This window comes from Schistocerca serialis, chromosome 2 (genome assembly GCF_023864345.2).
Source record: "Schistocerca serialis cubense isolate TAMUIC-IGC-003099 chromosome 2, iqSchSeri2.2, whole genome shotgun sequence".
Classification (NCBI taxonomy): Eukaryota; Metazoa; Arthropoda; class Insecta; order Orthoptera; family Acrididae; genus Schistocerca; species Schistocerca serialis.
The window spans coordinates 816,181,063-816,202,830 of NC_064639.1; the positions used below are offsets into that span (position 1 = coordinate 816,181,063).

Here is a 21,768-nt window from a genome sequence, read left to right on the forward strand (position 1 = left end):
TGTGTATAATGAAGTGGCATCAATGGTTACAAGGATGGTTTCCAGGGGTAACAGACTGGGTAGGGATTCCAGGCATTCGAGAAAGTGGTTGGTGTCTTTGATGAAGGATGGGAGACTGCATGTAATGGGTTGAAGGTGTTGATCTACATAGCCAGAGATATGTTCTGTGGGGGCTTGGTGTAGCCAGCTACAATGGGATGGCCAGGATGATTGGGTTTGTGAATTTTAGGAAGGAGGCAGAAGGTAGAGGTGCGGGGTGTCGGTGGGGTCAGGAGGTTGATGGAGTCAGGTGAAAGGTTTTGTAGGGGGCCTAAGCTTCTGAGGATTCCTTGAAGCTCCACCTGGACATCAGGAATGGGATTACCTTGGCAAACTTTGTATGTGGTGTTGTCTGAAAGCTGACGCAATCCCTCAGCCACATACTCCCGACGATCAAGTACCACGGTTGTGGAACCCTTGTCCGCCGGAAGAATGACGATGGATCGGTTAGCCTTCAGATCACGGATAGCCTGGGCTTCAGCAGTGGTGATGTTGGGAGTAGGATTAAGGTTTTTTAAGAAGGATTGAGAGGCAAGGCTGGAAGTCAGAAATTCCTGGAAAGTTTGGAGAGGGTGATTTTGAGGAAGAGGAGGTGGGTCCCGCTGTGACGGAGGATGGAACTATTCCAGGCAGGGTTCAATTTGGATAGTGTCTTGGGGAGTTGGACCATTAGGAGTAGGGTTAGGATCATTTTTCTTCGTGGCAAAGTGATATTTCCAGTAGAGAGTACTGGTGTAGGACAGTAAATCTTTGACAAGGGCTGTTTGGTTGAATCTGGGAGTGGGGCTGAAGGTGAGGCCTTTGGATAGGACAGAGGTTTCAGATTGGGAGAGAGGTTTGGAGGAAAGGTTAACTACTGAATTAGGGTGTTGTGGTTCCAGATTGTGTTGATTGGAATTTTGAGGTTTTGGGGGGAGTGGAGCTGGAAGTGGGAGATTGAGTAGATGGGAGAGACTGGGTCTGTGTGCAATGAGAGGAGGTTGAGGTTTGCTGGAAAGGCTGTGAAGGGTGAGTGAGTTGCCTTTCTGGAGGTGGGAAACCAGGAGATTGGATAGTTTTTTGAGGTGGAGGGTGGCATGCTGTTCTAATTTGCGATTGGCCTGTAGGAGGCTGCTCTGAACAGCCGGTGTGGATGTGGGAGAGGAAAGATTGAGGACTTTTATTAAGGATAGGAGTTGACGGGTGTGTTCATTGGCTGAGTTGATGTGTAGGTGAAGGATTAGGTGGGTGAGGGCAAGCACGGCCAGCACATCTAGGCACAGTGTTACACCGTCCGGGTTATCTGGATACTTCCCACTAACACCAACCTGTCAGAACTCCGGAGATGGGAACTTGCCCTTCAGAATATCCTCTCTTCTCATTATCCGCCAGGCCTCAATCTCCGCTAATTTCAATTTGCCGCCGCTCATACCTCACCTGTCTTTCAACAACATCTCTGCCTCAATACTTCCACCTCGACTGACATCTCTACCCAAACTCTTTGCCTTTACAAATGTCTGCTTGTGTCTGTGTATGTGCGGATGGATATGTGTGTGTGTGTGTGTGTGTGTGTGTGTGTGTGTGTGTGTGTGTGTTTACCTGTCCTTTTTTCCCCCTAAGGTAAGTCTTTCCACTCCCGGGATTGGAATGACTCCTTACCCTCTCCCTTAAAACCCACATCCTTTTGTCTTTCCCTCTCCTTCCCTCTTTCCTGATGAGGCAACAGTGTGTTGCGAAAGCTTGAATTTCATGTGTATGTTTGTGTTTGTTTGTGTGTCTATCAACCTGCCAGCACTTTCGTTCGGTAAGTCACATCATCTGTGTTTTTAGATATATTTACTACTTAATTTGTAATCTATGAGTGAATTAAATAAATATGGAGAACTGACCTAGAAACTTGATCTCTTTTAGCATGTGTTACCTTTTTTAAGAAACATCAAACACAAATGTGCCAGTAAAATATTGAATAATGGCTTAAATAGGTGGTCTTTTGGACCTAAAATTTATTTAAATGGCTTGTCGTCACTGTTAAGTTTTGAATTAGAATCTAACACTTTAATTTAAGATATTCATCGCACATTCTCACATGTAACATGATTCATCTTGTGTAAGCGGATATTTACTTTGAAAGTAACACTTTTCAAACTACCATTTGGAAAATTTTCCCACGACCTGTTACAAGTGTAAACAGTCATGCTCACCAAAATGAGGCCCACAAGAAAGACGCATCAAAAGCAGCTGGTTGTTGCAAATTACTGCATAATCTTCGGACACATTTTGCTGCCAGTAGATGCTCGTATGTGCACTGTTTTGTTGTTGTAAATAGTGCATTTTCCTTGAAATTAAAGTGTTATTTTGGTGTTATTCTCTCATTTATGTTTTATGCTGCAGTAGTGAGCTAAAGTAACATTCCTTGTTAAAGTATCAGTTCTTCAAAATTACAAAAATTTAGCTGAAAAGTAAAATAATGAAAACTTCCTGAAATTCTGAAAAATTCCTGGACTTCTTCTATACTTGTCCCAAATGAAAAAATTCCCAAATTTTTCCTGGATTTGCCAGTTGTCCCAGAGCATATTCACCCTGATGTAAGACTCTGAACCTTCTTCTATCCAGTGACATGCACAATTTGTTTCTTTCTTTCAGAGTTTCTTTGTGATAACCAACTGAAATCTGTTCTTTCTTTTTGATTCACCCTCTATTTGCAAGCTAGACATAAGATGATTCCAGTGTTTTTATGGTATGTGGTAAACAAATGATTCCTGTTGTACTAATACATCTAAAGATTGTAATGTATTTTGAACAGCAGTATTGATTGTTGTAATTACTGCCAGTAATGCTTAGACCTACATGTATTTGACATTTGCAAAAGTCCTCATATTGATGACTCCACGCAAAACATTCAAGTAAATAAATGTGCACTCATAAACATCTAATTTTATTAAGTTCATAGACTTATGTAGCTGTCACAAATATATTTATTGCTATACAAAAACAGAAGGTGGAGACTATTGTAAAATACATCCTGCTCCATTATCTATGACTCTCTACCAATGTTGGGTAATTTCTTGATTCCATGTCTGAAGATATTTGCTGATTCAGAACTTAGAAGATTATTAATTATCATTTTATGAAACCTCTTTATTGTTCAAGAAATTTATCAAACACAATTGGATAAAGAACAAGGACATCTGAAATATGAGTGCACAATAACACAATAAGGAAGAGGACTGAAATAACCTCCTAACTGAGGACATGACTAACTGTTTTATCATGCATTATCAAGTTTCAGCAGCACTTGTTGCAGTTTTTTGGTTGTTTTTCATCATTTTCAACCTGCCTGTGTACTTCCAGGAATTCAAAAAAGAAAAACTATCAAACACGATCTTTTCTTTAACTTATGGTTTATCATTGCACATTACTTAGTCGTCCAAACAATGTGAACTATTTTGAAGTCAACAAAACTCAATGCATATTTACAAATATAACACTTCAAACAATGGCTGCCAGTTGACAAGTGGTAAAGCAATTTTATGAATTAAGTACTTAGACTATGAAACAAAAATGTAGTGTAACTAATGCAGAAACCTAATTGACTTATGCAAGAATCTAATACATTCATTTTATTATAATACATATTTCTGGTGCATTACACTTATTTTTGCCCCTTCTATCCACCATGAATGACAGTATTAGTCACCCTTACCAGAATGTGAGTGCAGAGAGTGGGCTTGCTGAACTCCTCGGATGTGGTGTGGTGGTAATGTCCTCCTCCTCATTCATGGCTGCGCTCTGGAAACTACAAAATCATCTTTGTTAGCAACATAATTTTAATATAAATTGGCAAGTTTGTGTCCTCACAAATCAAATAAAAACAATTAAAAAAGGGATAAACACAGGAGGATGTTGTCATCAGGAGACACAAAACTGGCATCCTACAGATCGGAGTATGAAAATGTTAGATTCCTTAATCAGGCAGGTAGCTTAAAAAATTTAAAAAGGGAAATGAATGGGTTGAAGTTAGCTATAGTGGGAATTAGTGAAATTCAGTGGCAGGAGGAACAGGACTTCTGGTCAAGTGAATACAGGGTTATAAATATAAATCAAATAGGGGTCATGCGGAATTGAGTTTAATAATGAATAAGAAAATTAGAATGCGGCTAAGCTCCTATGAACAGCATAGTGAATGCAATATCGTAGCCAAGATGGACACAAAGCCCTGTGTGGTAGCACATATCACAAGCTTATATTCCAAATAGCTCTGCAGATGCGGAAGAGATTGAAGAAATGTATGATGAAATAAAAGAAATTAGTCAGATAGTTAAAGAAGAGCAACATTTAATTTTGAAGGGGGCTGGAACGTATGTGAATATGGACTCAGAGAAAGGAATGAAAGAGGAAGCCACCTGGTAAAATCTTTCTCAGAGCATAATTTAATCATCACTAAAACTTGGTTTAAGAATCATAAAAGAAGGTTGTATAAGTGGAAGAGATCTGGAGACAACTGAAGATTTCAGATTGATCACATAATGGTTGGACAGAGATTTAGGAACCAGATTTTAAATTGTAAGACATTTCCAGAAGCAGATGCGAACTCTGACCACAATTTATTGGTTATGAATTGTAGATTAAAACTAAAAAAAATGGGAAAAGGTAGAAAATTAAAGAGATGGGACCTGGACAAGTTGAAAGAACTAGAGATAGATGAGAGTTTCAAGGGAGCATTAGGCAATGGTTGAGTGGAACAGGTGAAAGGAATATAATAAAAGATGAATGGGTGGCTTTCAGAGATGAAACAGTGATGGCAGCAGAGGATCAAATACGTAAAAAAAAAAACAAGGACTAGTAGAAATCCTTGGATCACACAAGACATATTGAATTTAACTGATGAAAGGAGAAAATATAAAAATGCAGCAAATGAAACAGGCAAAAGGGAATACAAATGTTTAAAAAATTAGATTGACAGGAAGTACAAAATTGCTAAGCAGGAATGGCTACAAGACAAATATAAGGACATAGAAGCATATTTCATTAGAGGAAAGATAGATACCACTTAAAGGAAAATTAATGAGGCATTTGAGGAAAATAGAAACAGCTGTATGAACATCAAGAGCTGAGATGGAAAACCACTCCTAAACAAAGAAGGGAAAACTGAAGATGAAGGGGTACATAAAGGGTCTATACAAGGGAAATGAGCTTGAAGGTAATATCATAGAAAGGGGAATGGATGTAGATGAAGATGAGAAGGAAGATACAATACTGTGAGAAGAATTTAACAGAACTCTGGAAAATCTTAAGTAGAAATGAGGCCCCAAGAGTAGACGGTATTCCATCTAAACTACTGATAGCCTTGGGAGAGCCAGCCATGACAAAATTCTTCCATGTGGTGCGCAAAATGTGTGACACAGATGAAATACCATCAGACTTCAAGAAGAATCTAATAATTCCAATTCTGAAGCAAGCAGTTGCTGACAGGTATAAAAATCATGAAACTATAAGTTTAATAAATCATGATTGCAAACTACTAACAGGAATTCTTTACAAAAGAACGGAAAAACTGATAGAAGCTGACAGGGGAAGACCACTTTGGATTCTGGAGAAATGAGGAACACTTGAGGCAATACTGACCCTATAACTTATCTTAGAAGACTGGTTAAAGAAAGGCAAGTGTATGTTTATAGCATTTGTCAACTTAAAGAAAGCTTTTGACAATGTTGACTGGAATACTCTCTTTGAAATTCTGAAGGTAGTAGGGATATAATACAGGGAGCAAAAGGATATTTACAACTTGTACAGAAACCAGAAAGCAGTAATAAGTGCTGAGGAAGCAGTGGTAGAGAAGGGAGTGAGACAAAGTTGTAGCAGACCACCCACATTATTCAATTTGTACACTGAACCAGCAGAAAAGGAAACCAAGGAGTAGGAACTAAAGTTCAGGAAGAAGAAATAAAAACTTTGAGATCTGCTGATGACACTGGAATTCTTTCAGGAACAGCAAAGGACTTGGAAGAGCAGATGAACAGTATGGAGAGTGTCTTGAAAGGAGGATCTAAGATAACATCAACAAAAGCAAAAAATGGCAATTGAATGTAGTCAAATAAAATGAGTTGATGCTGAGGGAATTAGATTGGGAAATGAGACTCTCAGTGTATTAGAAGAGTTTTGCTATTTGGGCAGTAAAATAACTGATGGCGGCAATGGCAAGAAAAGTATTTCTGAAGAAGAGAAATTTGTAAATATCAAATATACATTTAAGTGCTCTGAAGTCTTTTCTGAAGGTATTTGTCTGGGGTATAGTGATGTATGGAAGCAAAACATAGATGATAAATAGTTTAGATAGCAACATAATAGAAGCTTTTGAAATGTTGTGCTACAGAAGAATGTTGAAGACTGGACGGGTAGATCACATAACTAATAAGGTGGTACTGAAAAAGATTGGGGAGAAAAGAAATTTGTGACACAACCTGGCCCAAAGAAGGGATTAGTTGATAAGATACACTTTGAGACATCAGGGGATGACCAGTTTAGTATTTGAGAGAAATGTGGGGGGTAAAAATTGTAGAGCGAGACCAACAGATTAATACAATTAGCAGATTCAGAAGGATGTAGATTCAGTAGTTACTCAGAGATGAAGAGGATAGTGTAGCATGGAGAGCTGCATCAAACCAGTTTTTGACTGAAGATCACAACAACAACAGCAAACACGTAAAAATAAATCTAAACAAAGTATTTCCTTTTATGTATATACAGGTATTATACCTTATGCTGGCCAGGTAAGAAAATTGAAAGGTAAACTAATAGACAATTTCAACACTTAATTGCAATTAATCTAAAAGGGAAAGACAATCTGTAAGAAAATATTCATATTTTGGATTGTGTTACTCTTCGTTATTGAACTGAAAATTTCTTTTGCAAAAGGTGTAATGGTATTCACATAATCCCAAAATCAACAATGCATAAGAACTTTCAAATTCTGTTGTCATCATTATCTTTCTGCTTGTTCCAATATCTCACTTTTTTGATGACTGAAATATCAGTCACTTAGATAATGATTTTTATCAAAAGCAAAATTCACTTGAGAAAGCTACAAAATAACAAGCACATAGCATGGCTAGCCAGCACTTAACTTCAGAGGACAAAATTCTAAGTAGAGTCTCTAGACACACACACACACACACACACACACACACACACACACACACAGATAAAGAAAGAACTACCCTAGCTTTCAGAATTATTGATCCATTCCTCAGGAATTCCTGTATAAAGAAAGGAGGTCCAGATCACTCAGGCCCCATGATATGAGGGACCAACCTGTAGTGAAGATAAGGGAATCAGAGATAAACAGAGAGGTGTCAGATGGAGTAGGAGATCAATCACTGGTAAGAACTGTGATGGATTCACTACACAGCTGATCATAAGAACAGAGTGAGAAGTAAAGATGAAATAAGATGAGGAAAAATTAATTTTTAATATTATGTAATAAAGAATTAGGTGGGAAATGAAAAAAAGAGACAGAGAAAAACCAAAGATTGTATACAGGAGAGCAGAGAGAAGAAATAAAGTAAAAAATAATTAGAAAAATCTTCAAAAATAAATAAATAAAAATGTAAAACTGTAAAAAAAAAGGAGGGGGTGCTAATGGAGCTTAAGTCCACAAGTCTGTCAGGGTGTGATGAAATTTTGTGGGACTAGTTCCCATCTCTGGAGCTTAGGGGAACTAGTACTGGGTAAGAGGACCTAAATAGCCCTTTTGGTGCATCAGACACTCATATACATTGAGTCAAGATGTACAGAATGCTCAGCAACTGTGTGTTTACAAGGTGGACAGTTCTTCTATGTTCTTTCATGAACTCAGCCAGTTTAGTAGTGATTGTTCATATAAAAAATGCCATGGAGTGAAGACATGCTAGTTTGTAAGCAGCATGTATTGCTCAGACTGTGATATTGGTGGATTTATCATTGGTGAGGCTGGAGAAAGTGGTGTACATGGAACTGATGAACTATCAGCTGTTACTGACAACTGCTAGCATTACTGTGAGGGTTCCATATGTGGGAACACCATGAGAGAGGAACTTCTTTGACCATCTACTCTGTTCTTGGCTCCTTGCCAAGCATATCTTAGTAAGGTGGACTGCCAAGCAGTGTGACATACTTTTGTATCTGCACCATGTGATAAATAAAGAGTATTCTAACCAGCACTGTGTCATTACTAATTGTCACCCTTACCTTATACCAGGGTAAGATTCTGAATTAGTGGTACACAACAACCACATATGGATCATTTTTCACTCCTTTGTTCCCAGCTTCAGGTACTACGTACTGACAATGCAGCCACTATGCAACTGCCGTATGTTGCAGTTCTCAAGATAGGACGATTTCTATATGGAAGTGTGCAGTGTTTTACAGCTGAGTCCACAGTAAGTGATATTCTTTAAAACCAAACACGACTTTTGTCAATGGCTCACTACAGAATTGGACAATGGTACCAAACAAAGGAAATGGTGATTTCATTCCAGACTATATTCTGCATACAGGCCAGACAACTACTGTGCTTCAGCTGCTCAAATGGCCACAGTTTTTAATGTTTGCTATTGTTGATGCATTCGTATGCTGCATTCAAACACGTTCAACCCATTTCACTGCACAATGTGGCCCACACTGCCACACAATTCTAGATGTTCTTAGTGCATCTATGACCCTGCTGCTTCTGGGTACTGAGCATTCATCCATGTACCACTCTGGATTTTGCCTCGGTTACTGGCATGACCATTCAGCAACAACATCCCCGACTGTTACAGTGCACAACCTAACCTACTGCCATTTCGCCCAGATCAACCCATTATCTGGTTCGCAACTGTTGAGAACATCCTTGTCACACATATATCAAATGACAGCATCAAATTCATCATGTTATTCAGTCACTTCAGTGAACACGCAGATGTGATCAGTGACATTATTCTTTCACCCCCAGCTGATAATAAATTCCTTCCCTTGAAAACTGCTCTTCTCAAACGTCTCTCCCAGACACAGGAGCAACAGTTACAATAAGTTATTTGTGATGAATAGATGGTGGGCAGGACGTCTCCACAGTTTTGGTGCCAGCCACGCACACTAGTGGATTTCAAACTGAGGCCAGACATCATGCCCTGAGCCCTTAGGTCATCAAGTTTCTGCCCCAAGCAAAACTTGCAATGATTTTTTATGAATATGAGTTGCTGCACTGCAAGCAGAAATAAACAGGCAGATTCTTTATGATTTCATAACTTCAGCAATGTATAAATACTGCAAAAAACAATACCACTAAACATCTCTCACAGCAGCCATACTGCACATGCTGCTTCACTACAGCTGCCACAAAACATGACATCATCTCTGCTACAGGGGATGGTGACCTTCATGCAACCACAACAAACATCCCCACAACTGGTAAACATGCACTGCACACTGTCATGGTAGTAAGGGGACAGTTTTGCTGGTTCCAAATGCAATTCAGCGAGACTGTGTGGAACTGCCACCCATCATGTCACTATCCAACAGTCATATGTGGTCTGTAATAAGTGCACTGGATCACAAAGGCCTTTTGAAGTCACTTTGCTTCACATTGCATTAACTAAACCTCTTCCCAACCACCATCACCACACTGTAGCAGACTCTACATCTTTGACAGCATCTGTCAACAATATTTCCTCATTGAAATGTGTTCCAACATGAGTACCTCACCTCCAAGTCTACCTTAAAATACTGAGTGCTGTTTTTGCCACACAGCTTTGTGTAGTGAATGACTCTTCCATCACAGTTTATAGGCCTAGCCTCATGCCGTGGATCTCAGTCTTGGGAAACTCTTTACAAGGAACCTCCTTAACGCAGATGTCCATGATCTGGTGCTTTGCGCTGACTTCCTTGGCAATTTATGACTGTTACTGGACTTGGTTTGCAGTAATCTGATCCATCAGGATAGTGGCCATTTCATTATTGGCATCATTGGTTATCCTCCCCCCCCCCCCCAATGGCATAGCACGGCTCTACCACATTTCTTCCAGATGGCACTCAACATTGTGTCTTGACCAATTAACATCAACAACACCCGCATGAATGCATCGTATCCCTCATCAAACTGCAAAAACTGCAACTGCATTATTTTGACATGAGACTGGAATCATTAGGTCCACAGGATGAACAGAGTGCTATATGTCATGCAATCTGCCAAGTGTTTAAGGAACTCAATGTCACACAATGTTGCCTGGATGGTTCTCACACACGACATTCACTCATGCCTGTTCTGGATGACTCCACCATGCCATCTCCACTTGATCTCAGTATTACAACAGCATCCTCCCCAGCAGTATCTGCATTCACACAATTTCCACACATGACCCAGTTCAGTAAAGAGCTTCCTGCTCTTGAGCTCCCATTGAAACATCAAATGCTCATACGCCCTCCGCGCAAATGTAAGTGTTATTTACATAATGTGCTACTCACAACAGAACATTCCACATGTTTACTGTCATCCTAGGTCATCCTGTGGACCACAGGCCATACAAGTACCATCAGACAAGCTTCACATTGCCATAGAGGCAGTCAAACTTTTACAGGCTGGCATCGTGGCACTTTCTGATAGTTCATGGGCTACCCAGAAACTGCATCTTAAACAAGTTCCCAACAGACTTGTTGTCATTGATGTAGTGATTAATGATAATAAATGCCAATTTTGGAAACCTGTAGTTGTGCTTCTTGGATACATCATCAAAAAAGCTGGTATTTGCCCTACACCACAGTGAACGTATGTAATTCCCAACTGCTGTCAGTAGAGGACTTTCATAAGTTACATTGTTTCCTCAAGATAATTAATTTATACTGTCACCATCTTCCTCATGCAGCCACCATTCGAGCACCATTCACAGTAGCTCTTGCACGCAAGAATATTACCACCAAACTTAAGCTTGAATGGACTCCTTGCATGCGTCACACCTACAACATTGGCATACCCACTTCTGCATGCCCAATGGATGATTACTACTGATTTGAGTGACATTGCTGTTGGAGCGGTTCTGTAACAAGTAGTGGCAGGCATACATCAACCATTCCAGTTTCTCACATAAACTGACTGTTTCACAGAGTAAGAGCCGAGCCTACAGCCGTTAACTACTGGCAATGTACGAAGCAATTCATCACTTCAAAGGTGACATAGAAACGAGGCCATTCAACAACTACATCAACCATTGACATTTAGCAGATTTGGTCTGTAATCCTCGATGATTCTGCCACCTCGATTATACAGCATGGTTCATGACCAATGTTAGGCACCTGCATGGTGCAGAAAAATTAGTTGCTGGCTACCTGTTACGCATCAACATCCTCTGCACAGACTGACTGCAGTAAAGATGCAGAGGCACAGCTTCAAGATCAACAATGCATGGATTTACTCCATGATACCACACCAACTTACACATGTGATGGCATGAACTGCCTGATATGTTCCGTAACGTCATGCATAAAAACAGAATTTTCCTGGGGCTCATACCTCAGGTTCTATTGGTGATAGAAGTGTAAGTTTATGTCTTTTGGATAGCCTTTGGGTTAGGGACCATTTCCATACACAGCAGAAGGATCATTTTCCTGTAACTGTCCTATAGGGTCAAAGTTTGAATAATACACATTTCCTCTAGCTCAGCAAAAGAAACAAAACGGTTGGGTCTTTTCGTATTAGATGTGGTCTAAGGTGGACCTTAAGGGACTTACTGAGGCACCATTTAGTTCATTGGTAGTTCCTGAGAAAACCCGAAAAACATGTCTGAATGAATATTGTGCATCATAATTCAAAATGACACAAGCACTGCAATATCATAATTATCCACCTGCAACAGGTATGTGACTTTCAAGTAAACTGTCTCCCCTGTACGGGAATATTCATATTGGATGTACGAGTACTGGTTGTTGACACGTGGTTGACGAAATATGGAAATTTGGGTTCGAGTTTGAGTTATGCTTGAGGAGCCAAATGGTAAGGTGGCCACACACAATAAGCGGAAAATCTGGGTTCGAGTCCCGGTCCGGCATAAATTTTCATGGCCACACACCATTAAATAGCTGATGGTTGTCCACATTCACAACTGTGAACACATCATGCATAGCCGAAAAATGCTCTTATTGGTGCACAAAAAAAGTGTATATGTTCATGTTTTCAAAGATTCTAACAGAAAAGTGCAGTACCAGATCCATCATTCTACCTTCCTCAGCACCTTTACAAAATTTCCCTAAAATTTTTTCATGTGAACATATTAGTGCTTTTTTATGCTGAGATAGGAGTCAGTGGTGGTGGGAACAAGATGGAAAAATAATAAATACTGGAATGCATTAGACAGTGGTTGTGCTATAGCAAGAGTGGAGACAATGACAGTGTGAGAGAAAGAGAGGGACACAGAGCCTTCACTAAGAGAAAAAAATTTCAGGGGTTAAAAACAGCCTGATGATTCATTCAACTGCTGGAAATAGTGATAACCAGCAGGTTTTTGAGTGATACATTACATTTGGTTAATTATTAGAATACTGGGGAAGTCTAATCAGTCTAAAAAGGAATTTGCATACAAATCACTTGTGCGTCCCATAGTTGCTCAAGTGCATGGGATCCATACCAAATAAGACTAACAGGGGAGATTGAATGTATACAAAGAAGGGCAGCATGAATGGTCACAGGTTTGTTTCATCTGTGGGAGAGAGTCGTAGATACATTGAAGGAACTGAACTGGAAGACTCCTGAAGACAGACGTAAACTATCCTGAGAAAGACTATTAACAAATTTTCAAGAACCAACTTCAAATGATGGCTCTAGGAATATGCTACAATCCCCTATGAATTGCTTACAGAGGGATTGTGAGAATAAAAGTAAAATAATTACTACATGCACAGAGGCATTCGAGCAATCATTCTTCCCACAATTCATACGTGAATGGATCGGAAAGAAGCCCTAATAACTGGTACAATGTGATGTATCCTTTGCCATGCACCTCATGGTGATTTGCAGCATATATGTGTAGATTCATATATTCAATCTCTACATAATCGCAAAGCTCCTTAAGCCTCTCTGTTCTACCTTTTTTATACAGAAAAGTACGAGAATACCTTCATAATGATAGTTTCCCAGATCTTCTGTGATCTGAGATAGTTTCAGCATCACAGCTCAAACTATCATCAGCAGATGCCTGCACACAAATGCGCGAAAGATGTGCATGGCAGCATAGCCCTTCAATATTTTCACACAATGTTGTCTTTAATTTTATAAATACATTTCATTTGCTTTGTCTTTTTAAACCACCACAGCTGAACTTTGTATTGTCTCCACAAAATGCCACACATTTATTTTTTTCAAGATCAAACATTTCAGCGGTATTCATACAAAATGTTAAAATTTCATCAGATGTTTCTTTAGGTGCAGAACTCACTTTCAAAAGTTTAGAGTGAATCATTTCATTAACATAGAAAAACTGAACAACAAACGGAAATATTTTAGCAGTTCATGATTGGAAGCATCAGTGAATAACCCGTAGAACACAGATGTTATCTAAGTTTTCCTTTAAACTCTGGGGAGTAATGCCTTCTTTTACTAAGGCTGATACTTTAGTTCTTGCTGAACAAAACTTTTTTGCAATGGAAGAATCATCTAAACATAACACTGTTAAGCACATTAGAACAATCACTAGAGCTAAGGTCCTATTCACATGGGGCTACTCAAATCAGGTCCCCAGCTACCTGACAACAGAGAGACTGAGAGACTGGACGACTCGAGAGGCCAATCACATTCACACAGGCATGACACAAGTCTCCTATACTGCCAAGTCACTTGCAGTGTGAACAGAAAATTAAAGCACTTGGTAAAGCTATGGGCAAAGAACTTATGTAGCACGCTGTTTTGTTCACTGTGCCCTAGTAGTACTATGTCTAGTGACTCTATTAGTGATGAACATATTATAATACAGTATTATTATTACTGTTGGTACAGAAGGAAAAGTTGTGGGTTCATCCTTACAGTGAGAATAATATAAATTGTAGGTTAAAGGTTGCGTAATAGTTTAGACGCATTGGGCGGGAAACATATCCACATTAAAAAATTAGCTGGGACGGATTCAGCTAACTTCAGCTGTAAACAGTACCAGAGTACTGTCGGCATGCAGTGATGCTATTGGTTTACCCATTATCATTGAAACTCATTATGCAGGTAGAAATAGTGGTGGAGGGATTTTTCGTGCTTCAGCAACCAAACACTGGATTACAAATGTAAGATTTACAGATGATGAAAATGAATATAATTTCCCTTATTATGTTGTAGGAGATCAAGTGTTTACGTTGTCATGCTACTTGATGCCACCGTACCCAGAAAGAACACTTGATAATGTGAAGAGAATTTATTATCATTGATTAAGCAGAGGAAGAAAATCTGTCGAATGTGCATTTGGAATGCTGACACAGAAGTTCCAAATCCTGAGCAGTCCTATTCATTCTTGAACTACAGGAAGAATAGTGACATAACAAAATCCGTGTGCATACTGCATAATTTCATGCAAAAACATGAGGGTATCCAATACAGTTGTGGTGAACAACAGTGCAACAGCTTCGAAACGCCAACAGTCAAAATCCAGCAAGGGAAAGACATTGCACTACATCCTCATTCTACTGCTTATGAAATAAGGAATTATTTAGCCAACTACCTTCTGACACCTCGTGCTTCCCTCCCGTGGCAGTGGAAATACTGAATCAAAAATAATCACGATCTACTATAATTGTCTTTCTTTACAAAAATTTTTATGTGTGATGTGTATTTCTGTAAAATTTATAAATGAATTTCTTCACGTTTCCATTTACGTATTAATACATAATTAAAAACGCTTTAGTTACATTTTTATTACATTCATTATATGGTGGGTGCTTATAAATCGCTGGTTAGTTTGTCAATAAAATTGATATTAAAGCATAGCAAGTAGGGCATACTTATTTTATGTTAAAAATTTTAATTACTGATAATGAACTTACCTGATAGATCAACTTCCATAGCTACTTTGTGCCATGCTCTCTCTGACACCTCCTTCCTTGAATACCCTTTTAATTTGTAATTTTATAGTTCCAGATATTTCTCCACTTCTCCCACGAATTTCAAATTAAACATTTGTCCACGCATTGCGCATTCCAATGGTACGAATGCAACTGAGAGACTGGGAGACTAGGTGACTAGCACGTTGGGTCACATAGCATCCAAGTCATGGTGACTGGAGCGCCACTACTGAAGTATCCCTGTGTGAATGACCCCATCTAAATACACATGCAGTGTCTCTTGGTTACAGAGTATCTCAGTCACTCGGAGACATAAGTACCCCCGTGTGAATACCACCTAATGGTTTTGTTATCTTCTACCACATGTAAGCTTGGCTGCTCGAACTTTCGTGACTTCACTTGACTGAGGTTTCCCAAAATAATTTTGTAGAGTTTTACTACAGCTCGTTGCACTAAATCTGTTAAAGCATTCCTCTGATATAATATGATCAACTAAGTCAGACTGCCTACCATGACTGATACTAATAAAACATTTTCATACCGAACACTTTTCTTCGTAATCAATCGACGTTTCTAGATAATATTCCATTCCTTACAACTGTCTCTGAATTTGTAGGTACATTTCAGCATTGCTGCAGTTTGTCTGCCATAACACCAACAACTACACTATTCTACCATTGACAGTGGGGAAATGGTGCGAAAATCGGACAATTTTCACAACTTTTTTCAAGTTGCAATGCCTGGAACTGTTACAACACTAGAACTATTAATAATCTCCAGCCACAGACCCACTCAAAATAAACTATTGTTTAGGTGTATCAATATTGATGCTGTGACTACTGTGGGATTATGGAGGTTAGAGAAATAAGCTAAATAGTATCAATTTATGGTGTCGTATTCTCTTTAACTGAGCGAAATCTTTAAAAACTTACAATTTCGTAAAATATGTTTGAAACTGAATTCTGGGACATTTGAGCATATCGAAACAACTTTTCAGGTTACTGTATGTTATGATGAAAAAACCGGACAATCTCGGTTTTTCACGACATTGAGTCGTCCTATATCCCAGACATGCACAGAATAATTCTTTACATTACAACAGTGCTCTGACTGACAGGGCCTGAGCTCAAGTCCCCATCACAAAAACTCGTTCACATTACTTAGGGAGAAGTGTGCAAGGTAAACATCCCATCTGTGAGCCCGTGAATAGAATAGAAGTTTCCAAAAAAATGGGAATTAGAATTTTGTTTTATATGTCACCACAAATAAGGTAATGATGTTTGCTCAATGTGCTAGGAAACGGTTGTGGGAATGAAAGAGATACAATTTATTTCGCCACTACACAAATAAGTATAGTTCACTTAGAGTAGTGTATCCTTTAGATTCAAATTAAACAAATGAAAAGCATGCTCATCTAAAATCAACAATTTGTCATCAATAAAATGTTGTACTAATGTTAGTCAGACAAAATGAAGCTGTCACAAAAACATCATATGAAGTATGCAATATTCTTGCGAAAAAATATGAAACCTTTCACTGATGCTGAATTAGTCAGGCAATATACACACTCATGTTCAGAAGAAAAACAGAACACCTTGAACGACTAGAGATAGGGCGTTCATATTGGCAGGAAATGTACATTCATATCTTCCGCAGATTTGATTAGTATTTCAGTCACCTCAGTTCAGGATGTGTCCTGTTGCTTAGTAGGCACAGGGTCCACCATGAGCCCTGATAACTTGTTCCAAGCGTGATGGCATCAACGCATATAAGGCGCGAATAGCCTCTTGTGGTACAGACATCCATGCTGCATTCACCTGGTTCCAAAGTTCATCTGTGGTGGTTAGCACTGGGTCAAAGTGCTGCACCCGTCAGTAGTGGGGCTACAGGGGTACCACCCCAAAGTATCATTACCCAAGATGGCGGCCATGACGCCAGCTGATGACGCAAGTACCATTATCCAAGATGGCGGCTTTTGACAGGAAGTTTGGATTTTGGTGGGAAGATAGATCAAATGGGCTACCTCCACTAACCTAAGTCATCCGGCCACCACCTCTTCCTAGGTACTGGAGGGGAAAAGGACTCAGCCTGTGGTGGACACAAGTCTTTATTTTGCATGCAGTCTTTATTTAAACAAATAGAGGCAGTACCACCATCAAGTGTGTTCACCATGATGTCCAGAGTCCAACTGACCTAGTACACAGTACTGCCACCAGAGGGCACTCTCGTCCCTCCCACAATTTAATCCTAGATGGTGGTCTGGGGGAAAAATGGCGGGAAAATGACTCAGCCTGTGCTGCGCTGCTGGAGAGAGGAAGCAGTGTACTTCATTAATTTTCGAGCAATTTATTTAGGGGCGGATTTCACATAGTTTATTTATTACACTGATACAAAACACACACTCTGACATGCTTGGGGTCACGCCACACAGTCTACAGACCTGCAAACTACTCGTAAATTACCGAAATAACGCATGTTAAACGCTCTGCAGACATACAAACAACTTCTAAATCACTGAAATAATGCGCTACACAGCACACAGACATGCAAACTACTCGTAAATAATGCAGTTCACTGATGTGAGGATACGAAATCAACTCATAAATTGTCAAAATAGTGCATTACACTACATACAGACCTGCAGACAACTTGTAAATCACCGAAATAATGGGTTACACTGATGTGCAGACCAGAAAACTACTCATAAATCGCTGAAATAATGCATATATAACGCTGTGCCAACAAGCTCACAATGCTTAAACAGCCAGAAATAATGTTGTGCACAAAGACACGTTGCACATAAAAATGCTTTCGAACTAACGTCAATGTATCAGAGGCTCCAAGGGCGTGCACACGTCGCCGCCACCGCTAGCCACCACCTGATGCAAGCCAGTGCGAGACATCACTCTCACACTGCTGCTGCAAGCAGGTGAAAGTCACGTCTCTTTTTGGGTATACAGTTAGAGTTCTTCAAGTGTTATGCTGACATCACAGAACTCAAAGGCGCGCTCACACCAGTCCCATACGCGAAACGCCTCTGGGCAGCATGTGTGTTTACCATTGCTGACGCTATAGAAATCTGTTCCAGAATAGCACAGGCTCCTTTCTCACTACCAATACTAATGGCACATATGAGATGCATTTAGCCGTGCACATGTACCCAGCAAGGCTGATGCATCGCCGCAAAACGTCCGCATGGTGACTCACCAAATAAAAGGTTTTCAATGTTATACTGACATCACATGACTTTGTAAAATAAGAGCCAAGTCGAACTCTCAGAAATTGTATAGCGTCCCATAAACAGTTAACGTTCACTTTTGAACGAGCTTTCGTGATGTCTCAGCTTGTCTGCATGGAAATTCTTCCGCTAACAGAACCTGTTTACGAAAATAGCTCAGGATTTCATGTTTTCCGCTGTACACCATTCCTAAATACTGAAATTCTACGTTTTATCATCTCAAGACTTTCTAAATCATTTGCTTCAGCATTTACAAAGCTAAGCTAAATGTAAGAAACACTAGCTTTAATACTAGCAACCTGGAATTTACCTTCGAAAATCACTAAGCTCACAGACAAATTGCATTCTCCACAGTTGAGCTTGTACTGTACCCAATGATTCCAAATGCAATATCATCCAGCGTGTATTCCAGTATGAATTCTTTCGCTGTAAATCCATAAATTATTGGAGGCTCAGGTCTCCTCGAGGTACTGGAAGCATCTGGCTGGTTCAGCTTTCATTCACTAGGACTGCTAGTGAGCCCAGCCCCACCCAAACCCCCCCCCCCCTCACCCATTGGTTCACGCTGAGATCACGTGATGCCGGGTCATCACATCTACACTCCTGGAAATTGAAATAAGAACACCGTGAATTCATTGTCCCAGGAAGGGGAAACTTTATTGACACATTCCTGGGGTCAGATACATCACATGATCACACTGACAGAACCACAGGCACGTAGACACAGGCAACAGAGCATGCACAATGTCGACACTAGTACAGTGTATATCCACCTTTCGCAGCAATGCAGGCTGCTATTCTCCCATGGAGACGATCGTAGAGATGCTGGATGTAGTCCTGTGGAACGGCTTGCCATGCCATTTCCACCTGGCACCTCAGTTGGACCAGCGTTCGTGCTGGACGTGCAGACCGCGTGAGACGACGCTTCATCCAGCCCCAAACATGCTCAATGGGGGACAGATCCGGAGATCTTGCTGGCCAGGGTAGTTGACTTACACCTTCTAGAGCACGTTGGGTGGCACGGGATACATGCGGACGTGCATTGTCCTGTTGGAACAGCAAGTTCCCTTGCCAGTCTAGGAATGGTAGAACGATGGGTTTGATGACGGTTTGGATGTACCGTGCACTATTCAGTGTCCCCTCGTCGATCACCAGTGGTGTACGGCCAGTGTAGGAATCCGCTCCCCACACCATGATGCCGGGTGTTGGCCCTGTGTGCCTCGGTCGTATGCAGTCCTGATTGTGGCGCTCACCTGCACGGCGCCAAACACGCATACGACCATCATTGGCACCAAGGCAGAAGCGACTCTCATCGCTGAAGACGACACGTCTCCATTCGTCCCTCCATTCACGCCTGTCGCGACACCACTGGAGGCGGGCTGCACAATGTTGGGGCGTGAGCGGAAGACGGCCTAACGGTGTGCTGGACCGTAGCCCAGCTTCATGGAGACGGTTGCGAATGGTCCTCGCCGATACCCCAGGAGCAACAGTGTCCCTAATTTGCTGGGAAGTGGCGGTGCGGTCCCCTACGGCACTGCGTAGGATCCTACGGTCTTGGCGTGCATCCGTGCGTCGCTGCGGTCCGGTCCCAGGTCGACGGGCACGTGCACCTTCCGCCGACCACTGGCGACAACATCGATGTACTGTGGAGACCTCACGCCCCACGTGTTGAGCAATTCGGCGGTACGTCCACCCGGCCTCCCGCATGCCCACTATACGCCCTCGCTCAAAGTCCGTCAACTGCACATACGGTTCACGTCCACGCTGTCGCGGCATGCTACCAGTGTTAAAGACTGCGATGGAGCTCCGTATGCCACGGCAAACTGGCTGACACTGACAGCGGCGGTGCACAAATGCTGCGCAGCTAGCGCCATTCGATGGCCAACACCGCGGTTCCTGGTGTGTCCGCTGTGCCGTGCGTGTGATCATTGCTTGTACAGCCCTCTCGCAGTGTCCGGAGCAAGTATGGTGGGTCTGACACACCGGTGTCAATGTGTTCTTTTTTCCATTTCCAGGAGTGTATATAATGAATCGCTTTCCAACAGTCTCTCTCATTCCTCTTTAGTTCATCTCAGAATTCATATGTGTGTGTTTGTGTGCATGTGTCTGTATTCTTACACCATGAAGAGGAGTGTAAATGGTCTCGCTCACAGTTCTGATGAGGTTAAACGTGTCTGCTCATCCGAGACACAACGTAAGTTATGATTATTTTTCTTTTGTGTGTGATCAATCTTCAGCACATGGAATAGAAAGTTGTTTCAGTTCTTGAGCATACAGTCGCGGACATTTTATTTCTCTCTCTCTCTCTCCCTCTCTCTCTCTCTCTCTCTCTCTCTCTCTCTCTCTCTCTCTCTCCTACACTATATTCACTTGTTTCATTTCAGCATTCAGGCTAGAGATGTTGGCAAAAATAAATCCAAAGTTTGCAGAGGAGATGAGAGAACAACAGCAGTCTTCCTCACTTCAATACTGTGAGTCTGAATTTCTTTGTCTTGTATTATTGTGGTTCTGTTTGTGCATCCTACTTTAGAGTATATGTGCAGACATCTGATGGAGATTGTATTGCTTTAGAGCATGTTTGTTTAATGAAGTTCCTTTGCTGAATTTATGCACTTCATGTTACAGAGTCTATTGATGAGGATACGTCTGTAGATCTGGGTCCATCACCCCCAGTGCCTGAGTGGATACATGAAATGGCTGAGGAGTGGGGATACACAATGCCAAACTGAATGCAGGACCTTCTCCTGGATGCAGGTATTTGGGAAGGGATGCAGTCCTGCCAGCAGGGTGAATTAGGTCATTACCATGATTATTATTATTATTATTGTTATTGTTGTTGTTGTTGTTGTTGTTGCTATTATATGAACAAATGTTCCCTTCCTCATATAATGTGGATGTGAATTCTTATTTCTTCCATCCTATCTTTACAGAACCATCCTCTCAGCACACTGTGCATGCTCCTGCAGCTTCCCCAGATGTACATTGGGCTGTGAAAGCGACAGGTCCCTGCTAGCATACCGGCTCGCACCCCTTTGTCAGCTGCTCGGCAGAGGCTGCAGGTAGCTGCAGGTGCCTCTGCAAGTGGTTTCAGGCTAAGTGAAGCTGGGGTGAGTCCACAGAAACGAGCTAGCATCATCTGTTATGCTCTGCCTGCACCCAGCCCGGGCTGCTCTCACTAGGAGGAGGACAGAGCCGCCACCCCGCCGCCGCTGCCTCACGCCCCAACCCTGCCCCAGCCGCGGCCTCCACAGCATCACTCTGGCATCCGTGGGCCGCTATCCCTCAGGCTAGTGGGTTAAGGCTGCAGCAACCAGGCTGCTCGCAGTGGTCCAATTTCGCAGTATCTCCTCCTCCACCATCACATCCTCGCTGATCACATGAGGTATAGTACATACCCCTGTCCACCTCGTCAACTCCATCGACTAGTTGTAGTTGTAGTATTAGTAACAGAGAAGATCCTATGGCTAGTG

At 41.2% G+C, this 21,768-nt stretch overlaps 1 protein-coding gene across 2 annotated transcripts in view; it reads right to left on the minus strand.

The window, feature by feature from the left end:
- The window catches only part of LOC126458056 (probable multidrug resistance-associated protein lethal(2)03659), a 475,280-nt gene that overhangs the window by 386,403 nt on the left and 67,109 nt on the right, over positions 1–21,768 (minus strand). For both annotated transcript variants that reach the window (XR_007585566.1, XM_050094853.1), the window contains exon 2: positions 3,722–3,814. Coding sequence is in view for 1 of the 2 variants with exons in the window: in XM_050094853.1 (XP_049950810.1) it covers positions 3,722–3,798 (77 nt within the window). In the remaining variant the exon portion in view is untranslated. The remainder of the gene's footprint in view (positions 1–3,721; positions 3,815–21,768) is intronic.